This window comes from Corvus brachyrhynchos, unplaced genomic scaffold (assembly GCF_000691975.1).
Source record: "Corvus brachyrhynchos isolate BGI_N302 unplaced genomic scaffold, ASM69197v1 scaffold245, whole genome shotgun sequence".
NCBI lineage: Eukaryota > Metazoa > Chordata > Aves > Passeriformes > Corvidae > Corvus > Corvus brachyrhynchos.
This window is the reverse complement of record NW_008238988.1, coordinates 6,646,318-6,660,625: the sequence shown is the minus strand read 5'-3', so window position 1 is coordinate 6,660,625 and position 14,308 is coordinate 6,646,318. Positions and strand designations below refer to the sequence as shown.

General features: G+C 49.1%; 1 protein-coding gene across 1 annotated transcript in view; it reads right to left on the bottom strand.

The window, feature by feature from the left end:
* MDGA2 (MAM domain containing glycosylphosphatidylinositol anchor 2) overlaps positions 1-14,308 on the bottom strand; it is a gene marked incomplete at its 5' end in the record, with an annotated part of 153,079 nt that overhangs the window by 81,246 nt on the left and 57,525 nt on the right. The window contains one exon of the mRNA XM_017738811.1: positions 7,481-7,810. Within this exon, the coding sequence (XP_017594300.1) occupies positions 7,481-7,810 (330 nt within the window). The remainder of the gene's footprint in view (positions 1-7,480; positions 7,811-14,308) is intronic.

Here is a 14,308-nt window from a genome sequence, read left to right as displayed (position 1 = left end):
TGGGGCTGCCCCTGGATCCCTGGCAGTGCCCAAGGCCAGGCTGGACATTGGGGCTGGGAGCAGCCTGGCATGGTGGGAGGTGTCCCTGGTGGAACTGGATGGGCTTTAAGGTCCCTTCAACCCAAACCGTTCCAGGATTCTGGCCCTGAAACAGGGAAGGGATCCAAATAAATTGAGGAGATTTTTCCCAGATATCCAGAAAGTTCTTCTGGTTGAAGGAACTCCTTCACTGAGCTCGTCATGGGAGGAGCTGAGAAACAAGTTCCGTGTGTCCAGGAGCTGCGCTGCTCATCCCATCCCAGCCCTGCCATGGGCAGGGACACCTTCCACTATCCCAGGCTGCTCCAAGTCCCATCCAACCTGGCCTTGGACACTTTGTACACTCAAAGCTTGAATCCTCTCCAGAAAAAAGCAGGATAGAGCACACCCAGCTTCCCACGGGGACTTCTGGAGGTGTCTGAGAGGAAGGAGAGGGAATGGCACAGCACGTCCAACTTTGAGGGGAAAAAAAGCAGATCCTGGACAAAAATCTCCCGTGCAAATACAACAATTTCCCCTCTTTTTCCATCAGTTTTTCCTGAAAAACCAGAGATAACAGCACAGCAAGAGCTGCACCTGGCTGAGATAAGGAGCAGGGCCCACGAGGGTGGTGACAGCTGATAAGAGAGGCTCTGTCAGTGTCCCAGATGGAAAGATCCCTTTAAAGCTCCGACTCCTCATCTCCCGCGGCATTTGGCAGTGCCTGGCGCTGCGAGGCAGCCAGCGGCTCGTTATGGTTCCCTGTATTTATTCACTTCTTTCCTGGGAACGGCACAGGGGACAGGAGGGACAAGACCATCCATTAAGATGAAGAATTCCAGGGGCAATGCCATAAATCCAAAGCCTGGCTGCAGCTCTGGGTCACGTTTGAGTAACAGTGAGGTCCCACCAAGGATTTCTCCGTCCCCACCCCATTTATGGCTCCAGTTCCCCCTAAATTGAGACCCCGATTCTCCACTCTCTAATTAGGGGGAGAAAAAGCCCCGAACCTTTGCTCAGGGAGGGTTTTTGGCAGGGTTTCCCCTTTTCAGCCCAGCTATTTGTCACAACCTCACAGGTACTTAATTATCTCTGAGCTGTCTGTTCCGCTGGCAAATGTAGCTGGAATTAGCAACAGGCTGAAAAAATAAATCCCAGGTTTTTTGGGGAACGGTGACACAGCAGACACTGGCAGCCTGGGCACCTGGGATTTGTCTCCATGAACAATCTGGCTCAAAAGGATTGAGGAGAAAATAAGAATTTCATCGTTTTCTTCCCAAAAATGTAGGGAGACCCCTGGAGCAGGGAATGGTGGGTCTAGGTGAGCAAGGTAAGAAACAGGGAATCATGGAATTGTTCAGGTTGGAAAAGCTCTCTGAGATCATCGAGTCCAACTGTTCCAAGGCCACCACTGCCCCATGTCCCCAAGTGCCACATCCACAGGGTTTTTAAATCCCTCCAGGAATGGAGACTTCACCCCTGCCCTGGGCTGGGGAGAATTCCAGGCAGGAATTCTCCCTGATATCCAACCTAAACCTCTCCTAGCACAACTTGGGGCTGCTTCCTCTTTTCCCACCACTTGTGCAAAGATGAGTGAGCAAAGCTGGATCCAGAGGCTCAAATAAATCCATGAGGAAAGGAGCAGGGATCAACCAAGCATGTGCCAGCCAAGATGCTGCCAGTGGGATGAGCAGGGAGGGGTGCCAGGCAGGTGGGGAGGGCTGTGCCGGGCTGTGCCAGGCTGTCACCAGCTGTGCCAGTCACCCTCTCCCAGCAGGTGCTGCTGTGGCACAAGGAGAGCCCTGGAGGACTCAACCTCTTCCCGAGGCTCCCGCAGCTCCAGAGGCTGCTCCAAGGAAAGGGCAGCTCTGTCCCTCCTTTGCAGAATAAAAAGTTACCTAAACCCTAGGTGGAAACAACAAATGTTCCCTGATTCCTGCAGCCACAGCCGGGAGCAGATCCGCTGCCCAGGCTGGAAAAGGACAAATCCATGATTTTTCCTGGTCCTAAGTGGAAACAACAAATGTTCCCTTATTCCTGCACCAAGTGGCTTTAAAATAAGTTCACATTCTCAGCAGTTTCCTGAAGTGGAGGGTGACACTTGGAGAACAGAAAGCTTTGGTGATACTCAGAGAACGAGAAGCTCTGGTGACACTTGGAGGACAAAAAGCTCTGGTGATACCTGAAGAACAAAAAGCTCTGGTGGCACTTGGAGGACAAAAAGCTCTGGTGACACTCAGAGGACGAAAAGCTTTGGTGACACTTGGAGAACAAAATTCCTGAGCCTGATGTTTATTCCTTGCGTATTCTGGTTGGTTTTAGTGCTACTCGAGCTTTCTGAAGTCCTGATGGATCAAATTCCAGCTTAATTAACAGATCAGACAGATTAATTAACTGCCACTGGCAGAGGCAAGAAGCTGCAGACAGAAGAATCCTTCAGAGGCCCTCTGATCCCATTAAAATATCCCTCCCCATGGAGGCTGCAGGGGCTTTATCCCTTCCCAAACTATCCCATGATTCCAAGACAATCAGTGGAGGAGGACAAGGAGCCCCTACAAGTGGTGGCCTCACAACTGCTGAGCTCTTCCCTGGGGATTTCAGGGGCTGCTGGCACCTCTGTGTCCCTGGGAGCCTTCAGGAAAACATTTCCTTGGAGCGACCTCTGTCCGTGACAGGGAAAAATCCCGGGATAATGTGGCCAGGCTGCTCCACATGGATTCATCCTAATAATTAGGATCAAGCACAGCGAAGGAGTGTTTGAGCAGCACATCAAGAAATCACCCAAACTGGAAATAACCCAGAGAGAATCTCCCCAGGGAACTGCTGGAATTCCCATTATCCAAGGAATACAAACCCAGCTTGGCTCAGGAATATTGAGGAATCCACGCTGCGCCGGCTGGAAGGGAGAAGAGAAGTTATTTGTGTGTCCTACTTGTGGAATATTTATGAATTTGAAGGTCTGACTGGCCGGGATTAATCATCCTCTGCCTGAGAGCTGCAGTTTGGGCCCAGCTCATGATTCATGCCCTGATGTGATGCCGGAGTTAAGACAGGGCTGAGCCGTGGCACAAAATAGATTTGAGCAAGATCATTCTGCCTGGGAAGGGCAGCGAGGGATAATTATTCATGAAGGATAATTATGCTGGTTCTGTCTGTAAACAGAGGCTGAAACTGCTCAGCCTGCTCCGTTTTTTTGGGAGAAATGTTGGGGAAAACCAAGGAGCTGCTGCTGGAAGGGACTCGGAGGTGAGAGAAGAGCCCGCGGGGAGATTTGCTGTTTCAGCCAAACGATTGGAAAAGCAGCTGAAGTCAAGGGAAAGAAAACTCCAGGGAATTTCCTTTACCCTTTCCATGGCCTTTCACCCCCATGGAAGAGGGTCCATCAAGGCACCGGTGTGGAAAGGAGATGGAGCGGCCTGTCGGGAATTCCTGGCTGGATTTCATGGGCAGTTTCCAGTCGTTCCAGTTCCTGTGTCCCCCCAGGCAAGGGACACAAATTCCAGTTCCAAAGGGGGGAGTCCATGTTTTCTGGGGCACAAACCACTCCTAATTGCACATGAGGACACAATATCCACCATGGATTTTATGGAATCACAGAACCCTATAAATTGGAAAAGCCCTCTAAGAACATCCGGTCCAACCATCAACCAGCACTACCACCACCACCGCGGTCACCCCCAGCCCATGTCCCCAGGTGCCACACTCACACATTTTTTGAATAATTCCAGGGATGGTGACGCCCCTGGACAGCTTTTCCCACCCTTTCTGAGAAGGAATTTTCGTAAAGATCCAATTTAAATCACCTCTGAGGCCATTTCCTCTCTCCCTTAAGTGATGGTGAGGCCTTGGATGAAGGGTCCAGTCCTGAGGGTTGGGATGATCCTGATTTTTGGACAAAATTCTTGTTCAGGCAGGAAAATAATTCCAGGATCAGTGCCTGGAACACAGCACTAAACCCCTAAAGCAGCACCTTGCTCTGCAGCCAGAGGAAAGAGGAACATCTGAAACCCAGAACATGCAGAGCCAGCAGCAAATTAGGGAAATGAATTCCAGTGCTCTCACAGGAACCGTGCTGAGCAGCATCCAGGGATGAGGAGAAGCACGGGATGAGGAACCCATCCACAGCCCTCTGGAGAAGAACAAAGAGGCTCTGCCACACAGAGGGTGTCTCCTCCCCGAAACCCCGCTGGAATCAATGCGTGGAGGGTGGATTCATCCCACAGAAATCAGATTTCCCAAGGGACTGGGCTGCAGAGCAGGACAAGGCCTGGCCTGGGCCTTTCCCTGCTGTGTGACGGGAAGGGGCTCCCGAGGATGGAATTAACGAGAACAATCTCTGCACATTAGCCACGAAATCAGAACTATCAAAGACAAAGCTTTTTAACGAAATCCCGCCGTTTTGTGTCCCTTCTGCTCCCTGCTCCCTCCAATAAACTTGGATAAACTCCAAGGATAATGGCTCCCCAAACCCATCCGTTTGCTGCAATAACCAAAGGCCTCTCTCTGTTTCCTGGGGCCGCCGTGAACGATCGCTCTGGATGGTGCTTAAGGTTTACAAATACCTTAATTAGCCACTAATTACCTCCCAAACCCCACATCCTCGTTATGCAGCGAGGCTGTGATTCCGATAAATATTTCGAGCTGGAATCGAGGTCTCTTTCATGTCTCATCAAAGCAGGAACAGGATGACCAGAGGACTCCTGTGGCACAACCAGATCAAGGCTGCAGGTCCCAGAACGGCAGCCTGGAGCTTTAATTAATTCATTATTTAATGGAGAGCTGATTAGCTTGACAGGCAAGCCCTTTTCATACTGCACAGCCTCACATGGAGCAGTTCTCCAAGAATTTCTCTGCCTGGATGTAGCAGAACTTACGGAAAGCCAAATTTATCCCTGGAAGAGTTGGAGAAACCTTGGATGGTGGAAAGTGGTGCTTCCAACCCAAAGATCCCTTCCAACCCAAACTGATTCCATTATTCCAGGAGATCTGAAGGCCTCCAGGCTGCCCTGTGCTCATCCAAAATCCATGTCCTGCTCCAGGATGTTGCCATCCTAAGCTCAGGACATCTTCAGGCTCATCCCGAGGGCAGGAATTTGTTTGGTGAATTTTCCTTGTAGGACATCTGGCTGTGCCCACACCGGGCAGGAATGAGCCACTGGAAGGACTCCCTTAAGAAAAGAGGGATCACCACAACCTCCAGCCCTTCCTGTGGCAATTCAGAGCAGCAAAACCAGAAAATCAAGGAAAATATCCCAAAATAACAACCCTCTTCCCTGCTCAATAACATCTCCAAGGAAAAGGTGGAAAGGGAATGAGCCAGAAGGGACAAATGCTGATTTTTGGGAATAAAAGCAGCGTAGAAGCCTGTCCTGAACAGAGCAAACCATCCCAATCCCAAAGCTTATTCCTCCTGCTTAAACCCAACGTTTAAGGCAGAGAAAAAACCCCTTGCACAGACTGACACTCTCTGATCCACCTCTTTTTTTTTGCTTACCACTTTCTTGAGGGTTTTGTTGCTTTTTCAACATCTCATTGCTTTTTTAGCATGTTCTGCCTCCAGGTTTCCATGACATGATCCCACATATCCAGAAAAACCCAGCCTGGCTCTCAATAATGTTTGCCCAGGGTGGGTTTTATGGATGGCACGGCTTTTCCAGGGCAGATATTCCACATTTGAGTCTCAGTTCCCACTCTTCAGTGACCTATTTTACTGAGATATGGGGGGAGCAGCGAGGGGATTACTTCAGGTCCATTTATATAAGACACTTAGGACACAAATCCGTGCTTTTCCCACTGAAAATGTCAAGGGAAAAAATATTCCTGCTAAACAAGGGCAGTTCCAAGTGTGTCAGGAGCCACGCGTCCCTTCCCAACCGGCGGGAGGAGAGAATTCATGGATTTCCTCCTTCCTTAGGATTTGACACAGCCCCTCCTGCCCCTCTCGGTGACTCCAGGAGGAGCCTCGGAAATGTCAGGAAGAGGAAATTCCCCCCCATCCCAGACATCCAGAGGGATGTTAATAAATCCCTGCAAGTCCTGGCAGTTGGGAAATGTGTTTGTGCCTGGGCCTTCTGTTCCTAATTAGCAGAGCAGTAATGAATCCTGATGAATCAGTAATGACCTTCAAAGCACTGCAACTATTTCAGCTTCCGCTTGGTTGGGTAATGAAGTCATTCCAAGAGCAGAATTCCTTTTAGGATGTTAAAAAAGCTGAGCCCAAATCCCACGTTTTCTTCCCCCTTTCCTGATCTTCTGGAGTGATCCAGGGCAGGAAATTTAAGGGGTGACCGAATTCATCCCCTCCTGCAGGGATTGTGGTGAGCTGATAGGAATGGCCAACTAATGGATGTTTCCAGGAAATTCCATCAGTTTTCCAAAGGGTTTCCCAGGAAGTACAGGGAATTCAGTGGTTATTGGACGCGCACACAGCACCATTTGCTCCACCTGGGCAGGGAGGTGACAAAGTTTGCATGGAATGCTCAGCCATCATTCCAAAGGTGGCTCTTCTCCTCTAAGAATGCTCCCAGTTATTTCTTCCTGATTGTAAAATCATGGAATCATGGAACGGTTTAGGTTGGAAGGGACCTTAAGGTCCATCCCATCCCACCCCTTTTCCATGGTCAGGGACACCTCCCACCATCCCAGGCTGCTCCAAGCCCCAATGTCCAGCCTGGCCTTGGGCACTGCCAGGGATCCAGGGGCAGCCCCAGCTGCTCTGGCAATTCCAGCCCAGCCCCTGCCCACCCTCCCAGCCAGCAATTCCCAATTCCCAATCTCCCATCCAGCCCTGCCCTCTGGCACTGGGAAGCCATTCCCTGGCTCCTGTCCCTCCAGGCCTTGTCCCCAGTCCCTCTCCAGCTCTCCTGGAGCCCCTTTAGGCCCTGCAAGGGGCTCGGAGCTCTCCCTGGATCCTTTTCTCCTCCAGGTGAACATTCCCAGCTCTCCCAGCCTGGCTCCAGAGAAGCTCCAGTGTTTGGAGCACCTCCATGACCAAAAATGGTCCACCAGTGAACTTCCTCAGGTTTCCGGTGTTTCATCAAAGCAACTCAGCCGCTGTTCAAGGGTCAGGGAATCCCAGGATGGTTTGGGATTAAAATTCATCCCATCCCACCCCTGCCATGGGCAGGGACACCTCCCACTGTCCCAGGCTGCTCCCAGCCCCAATGTCCAGCCTGGCCTTGGGCACTGCCAGGGATCCAGGGGCAGCCCCAGCTGCTCTGGCAATTCCAGCCCAGCCCCTGCCCACCCTCCCAGCCAGCAATTCCCAATTCCCAATATCCCACCTAAATTTCTCCTTTTTCAGTTCAAACCCATTCCCTGTGTCGTGTCCCCAGCTCCTGATGAACAGTCCCTCTCCAGCTCCCTGGAGGCCCTGGAATGTGCAGGGAGGTCTCCACACAACCTTCTCCACCATGGGATGGCTCCATCCCAATGAAACCGACCCCAAGGAGCCTCTCCTCACCTGTGCTGCTGGAGATGTTGACATCGATGCTGATGTCCGAGATGCCGCCTCCCTTGAGGGACGCCACGCACGTGTAGGTCCCAAAATCCGTGAACTTCAGGTCGATGATGTCCAGGTTGGTGGTGCCGGGGGACACGTCGGGGTCAGTCTGGGTGATCACCATCCTCTCCGAGCTCCGCAGGGGCCGCCCGTTCTTGAACCAGCTGAAGGTGAGCTCCTCTGAAGGGATGGCTTCCACCTGGCACGAGATCTTCACCTCCCGCCCGATCTGGATGTTGTCATCTTTGTGATACGGGTCAGGAGTGATCCAGAATCGTCCTTTTTTTAAGGCTGAAACACGAAAAAAGAACAGTTTGCTATAAAAAAATTACAAATTTGGCTTCACTGGAGGCCTAAATATGATTTTAGAAGGGGCTGCAGCCACAGGATTGAATTTTGAATTAAAAAATTTGTCTTTACAAAGCGGGGGAGAAAACCCTAATTTTGAGCTCTTCACCCTCAGTTCCACAGGGTGGGAGAGGCTTCTTCCATTGAGGAAGGCAACATTTTTAAGGAGAGAATGGAAAATTTGGTATTTTTGCAGGAAAATCCTCATTTTGGATGCTGTTCCTTAGTTCTAACGGCATCTTAAAGTACCCAACTGCTCAATTTTATTTATTCATTTATTATTTAATTTATTGACATTATTCATTTATCCAGATTTATTTAAGGACGTTTCATGGTTTTAACAAAGATGGAATTTTTTGCACTTCTCTTTACTGAGCATCTCTCCTTCCCTTGGGAAAGCCTCAGCCAATTCCCAGGAATCAGCACTAACACCAACTTGGAATCACGAGGATGAACCAGTCAGAAACTGCCACAGAATTAAACTCTGAGGCACGAGCTGAGCTTTTTTTTTTGGTGTGGAAATAACAGCACAAACAATGCTTGCACACACAAAACCCTTCAATATTTGATGCAGATCCTTTTCAGGCAGGGGAAAACCAAAAAAGAACTCGATGGGCACGACCAGAGCGACGTTTCAGCCCAAATTAGTTGCTCATAACCTCAATAAACTATTTTTATTTCTGAATTTTCAGCAGTTTCTCCTGCCTAGAACTGAACAAAGTCTAGCAGGGAAGTCAGGGTAACTTTCCTTTGTGAGTGGTAAAGGAACAACTCCAAGGTAAGAAAAGGGGGCAGAACCTCAAAATTTGGGTCAAAGCTGTTTCTTGCAAGGAGAAGGGGGTTGGAACTCGATGATCTTTAAGGTTTGTCCAACCCAAACCATTCCATGACTCTGGATGAGGTCTCCAAAATCCCTTCAGACATTCCTCATTTCCACCACATTGGGAAAACCTGAGGTGAGTTTGGTACAAATCCCTCCAGATAAAGGAAAAGGGATTTTTGTATCATTTTCTCCATCCAGCAGTCCCATGAAACTTGGATTTCCCTCATCTGTAGATTCCTGGACCTGCATTTCCAGGAGGAAATTTCCAGGAGGGCATTCCAAAATGCCAAGAAAACTGAGCCATGCCATGGATTTTGTCTCTGTGCTATCAGTTCCATTTTAGGCATCGTTGAAAGGTTTCCATGGGGAGAGGCACAGAAATAAAATATAAATTAAAAGTTAAGGGGTTTTTATGCAGGCAGAGAGGGACAGGACGAGGGGGGATGGTTATAAACTAAAGAAGGAGAGATTTAGATGGGATATTGGGAAGGAATTCCTGGCTGGGAGGGACTGGGATGGAATTCCCAGAGAAGCTGTGGCTGCCCCTGGATCCCTGGAAATGTCCAAGGCCAGGTTGGAGCAGCCTGGGACAGTGGGAGGTGTCCCTGCCACGGCAGGGGTGGATGGAATCATCCTTAAAGTCACTTCCCCCCCAAACCATTCCAGGGTTCTCTGATTAACCAGCAAAATGGGGGAGATGATTCTGCAGCCCCTTCCCAGCAGGGATTTGGGAACGCCACCAGCACACGGAGCTCCGAAGGAGCAGCAAATGCACAAATAAATCTGGAACTGTTCTTTGAGAGCCAGCAAAGTGCCAGCCTCGCTCCAAAGAGGCCGCGAAGAATGAGGATGTGATCAAACAACCCAAGATGAAACAACTTTTGTCCTCAAACTCCTCACAAAGAGTCCCCGCCCTCCCTCATTAATTATATTTTCAAAGTAATCAAATGCATTTCAGGATCTCAAACAAGGCCTATTTGCATTCATGGGGTTCCGTTGGTTTTTTCCCACCCCCTCCTTGATCAACCCCAAATTTTCCTTTAGTGCCCCAGAATGTTCCTGCCTCACCGATTCCCAGTGGCTCAAACACCACCACTAAATACATCAAGTTCTGCACCATTTGCAGGCTCTGACACAGGAATTATGGACCCCTGGCTGCTTCCCAAGTGGACGCAGGACACAGGGAATGCTCGGATTTGTGGTTGCTGATGGTTCTGTCTGCGTTCGACCTGTGACAACGGGGCCATGGAGCAGCAAAACTCCAAATTTCTGATTTTAACCTTTGCTGAGCAGCCAGAGGCGCCCCGAGGAACCCTCTGTGCCCTCCCCAGAGGAGGTTTTGGGTAATTTTGGTCGTTCCCCTCCAGGTTTCTCAGCAATTTTGTTTTGACCCATTCACAGTGAACAAGAGCAGAGTGCCACCCAAGCAGATGTGGAGTCCTGCACGGTCTTGGAGCAGATATTGGAAGTTTGGAGCGCTCAGAATCCAGCCTGGCCCTTGTTCCTGAGTGCCCAGAATGGGAATTTTCCCAAGTATATTCGAATACTTTCACGCCCAGCCCCACCTCACTTCCAGGATCCTCCAAAAGCCCTGGGAATTCTGTGCCTCAGTTGCATCCCCTGGGTCAGACAAGGCAGGAAAACTTTCCTGATGCCCAGGTTTTCCTGATCCTGTCCTGTTTCCTTCTCACACGTGGGAAAAAGAGTTTGTGATCCTCGGAAAGATTCTCCACTTAATTTTTAGGGACAATGGACTGCAGAGACACAGCAAGGAAATGGCCAAACATCACAGAATTCCAGGATGGATTGGGTTGGAAGGGATTTTAAGGATCATCCAGTGACATGGGCAGGGACACCTTCCACTATCCCAGGGTGCTCCAAGCCCCGTCCAGCCTGGCCAAACCATCCTGGAATTATGTGATAATGGATGAAACAAGAAAATCTGCACACATGGGAAGAGCCCTGAAGTCCACATTTCTTTTTATGAGGAATTCCAGCCTAAATTGATCCATTTGCCACCCAAACCCCTCATTCCCACTGAATAAAAACTCATGGAAATCCTTCCCTGCTGTCTCTGCGGTAACTTGTCTGCTGCTACCAAATCAAGAGAAGGAAAATCAAAGTTCTTATCACAAGTTCTGAAGAGACTCCAAATCTTTGTTTATTTTGGCTGTGAGCAACAAAGTTGGGTGTCTTCAACATTCTCCAGGATTCCCCTTAAATTCCCTTTTATCTGAGGAGAAATCAATTTAACAATTGGCCAAAAGCTCTTTTTTGCTGGTGATTATCCCAGTGTGGTCATTAAACTTTGTTCTCTTCCATGAAAATATATTTTGACACTGTTCTGTGGATCAAGGGAGAGGAAAACTCGGATTTGTTCTTGCCAAAAACTCTCGTTTGCTGTCATGGGCCAGGAAAATATTGGAGAGGAAAATAACAGAGAGGAAATGAAAGATTTCTGGCTTAATTGTAAAAGTTAATTATGAATAGAAGAGCAAAACCACACCCCAAATAACAGAGTTTGTGGGTATCAGCTCTGCAGAGTGAAAGAGCAGCACAAAATCGTGGAATGTTTGGGGTGGAAGAGACCTTAAATCCCATCCCATCCCACCCCTGCCATGGGCAGGGACACCTCCCACCATCCCAGGCTGCTCCCAGCCCCAATGTCCAGCCTGGCCTTGGGCACTGCCAGGGATCCAGGGGCAGCCCCAGCTGCTCTGGCAATTCCAGCCCAGCCCCTGCCCACCCTCCCAGCCAGCAATTCCCAATTCCCAATCTCCCATCCAGCCCTGCCCTCTGGCACTGGGAAGCCATTCCCTGGCTCCTGTCCCTCCAGGCCTTGTCCCCAGTCCCTCTCCAGCTCTCCTGGAGCCCCTTTAGGCCCTGCAAGGGGCTCGGAGCTCTCCCTGGAGCCTTCCCTTCTCCAGATGACCATTCCCAGCTCTCCCAGCCTGGCTCCAGAGGGGCTCTGGTGTTTGGAGCAGCTCCGTGGATTCCTCCAACACATCCACACCTTCCTTGTCCTCAGAAGCCCAGACCTGGATGCAGTTCTGGTCATAAGGACACAGCCTGCGTTGGAAGGAAATCTAAAAGAATTCAAAAACCATTAAAAAATATGGTAATGAAATAAAAAGTCTGAGTTTTTAGGGAGGACACCCCAACTTAGACCACTCTCAAAATTCAAATTCCTTAAATTGGGCGTTTAGAATTATGGAATTGTCCAGGTTGGAAAAGTCCCCTGAGATCAGGAAGTTTGACCATCAACCAGCACCCCTAAAACCGAGTCCTCAGCTGCCACATCCCCTCATTTTGATCACAATTCCAGGGATTGTGACTCCATTCCACCCCTGAGCAGCCTCTTCCAACACCTTCTAATCCATGAGGAAAAGACTCTGATATAACTGAGAAAACGCCGCTTCCCAAATGTTCCCTTCGCATCCCAAGACAGGCTCGAAGCAAATTCCTGCTAAAAAAAGCCCCACGTTCCCAACATTTCAGCACCAGCTCATTCTGCTCCTGTCAGCACGGTTTGAGCTGGAAGTTTTTTAAATCCTCAACTTCCAGCAGCTCTCCGAACAATTAAGATGTCAAAACGTCTTCTCCTAAAGCATCTCCAAACTTTTTCATATCAAGTAATTATTTGGCACTTCCAAGGCCAGATGCATTCCCACTTCCAATTTAAATGCAAATCCCATGGAAAGACTTCAGGTTTTGGCTCTACTTTTAGAAAACGCCGCTAATTTTGCAAAGAAAGGGATTTATTATTCCATGTGGCAGGTGCCTGTTTTTCCGTGTGCTCAGCTTAATTAGCTCCCGGCTCCTTCGGAGCTGCTCTTTTGAAGGAGGGGGAGGTTTTGGATTCCTTTGAATGATGAAAATTTCAGTTTACAACTTGCTCCAAATCTGATCCATTAAAGAGATGAAGGCGAGATCAAAGGGGGAGAAACACAGCGTGGTTCCTCTTTTAACGGCTTTTAGAAGGAAAGATTCCAAGGAAATCGGTGGCACCGGGGGAAAAGATGTTGGGGGTTGGGAATAGATGATGTTTGAGATCCCTTCCAGCACAAACCATTCTGTAATTCAGAGAAATATCCAGGTGGGATTGAGCTCAGGAGGTTCCTTCTCCGATCTCCAGCTCACACCAGGTTTTCCAAGGCTTGAAGAGCTCCAGGGATGGGAATTTCACAACTTCCCACCCTCAGCTCCCAGCTTGGGAAAACCAGGAGCTGTCCCAGTGGTGTCACTGGGTTTGGAGCCAGAAATTGCTGTGTCCTCCCATTTTTTGTCAGGGAATGCTGTTTCCTCGCTGATTTTAAGGAGATACAGACGATGGATGATGGATGAGATCCCAACACATTCACGTGAGGGGCAAATTCCAAAAGCTGCAGGAGTTTGACCAAGAAGAAACAGGGACAACTCAGCAGCTGGAATTTCGTCACTTTTAAAACCCCAAGCAGAAGAAAAAGGGGGGAAAAGCCAAAATATTTCCTATGCTCCAAATCCAGGCTTGCTAAGACATGGATATGTGGCCAGCGTGGGAGCTCGAGGCTGCCCCATCCCACAGGAAAATGGGAATTCAGGGGTCTTGTCAAGAGCCAGACAAGAATTGGGATATAAATGAAACCCTTCAGAGTGGGCTCTGCACTTGCCAAACAAATTCTAAATCCTTGGAATGTTGCAGCTGGGTGTTTTCCAGGGCTTTGACAAAGTTTAATTCTTGTGCCAAAGCTGTCCAAAAAAAAAAAAAAAAGCCTTGCTGAGTTTTCCTGCCCCAAAGGGATACATTGGGAATTTTCCCTCTTTTCTTTGTATGTGAAACTCAGCCATTCTCCCAAACCTAGAGAAACCCCCTGTTCCCAAGGTTTCCTCACTGGATTATCCCTGTTCCTGCTTCTGGGATGGCCCAGGAGCTGTGTTGGAGTTTGGGATTTCCTTAGAGCCTGGATTTCTTCCAACACGGGATGCACTTCCCTTCAACACTTTTTCTTCCACACTTAAATGCCTCAAAACTACATCAGGATCCTATAAAACTTCCCAAAATTTTTCAGGCCGGGCAGAGAATTAAATAATCCCAGTCCCAGGATGGGATTGCTTGATGCCACAGGAAAAGTGTCTTAAAACACATTTCAAGGGCAGCAGAGCACCTTGGTAACATCAGAACAAACCACTGGGAACTCATCCTTCTCCTCTTGGTTTTCTCCTCCTTCAGTAGGAGAAAAAACTTGGAAAAATTCCATTTTTTCTCAGCCAAAAAAAAAAACATTGCTAAAAGTATCTAGATCTTGTCTTGTGTTATCAGCCGGGATCTAAAGCAATATTGAAGTACAGCACAAAACCCTGCCAGAAGCAATTCTCAGGTTTTAGTAATTAATAAATTTTAGCCAAAAAAAAGTAAGAAAAACTTTATCCTTCCCCCAGTAGAATCCCAGGATCACTGAGGTTGGAAAAGAACTCCAAGGTCACCAAGTCCCAGCTGTGCCCGATGCCCACCTTGTCCCAGCCCAGAGCTCTGAGTGCCACCTCCAGGAATTCCTTGGACACCTCCAGGGCTGGGCACTCCAAAGCTCCCTGGGCAGCCCCTGCCAAGGCCTGAGCACCCTTTCCATGGGGAAATTCCT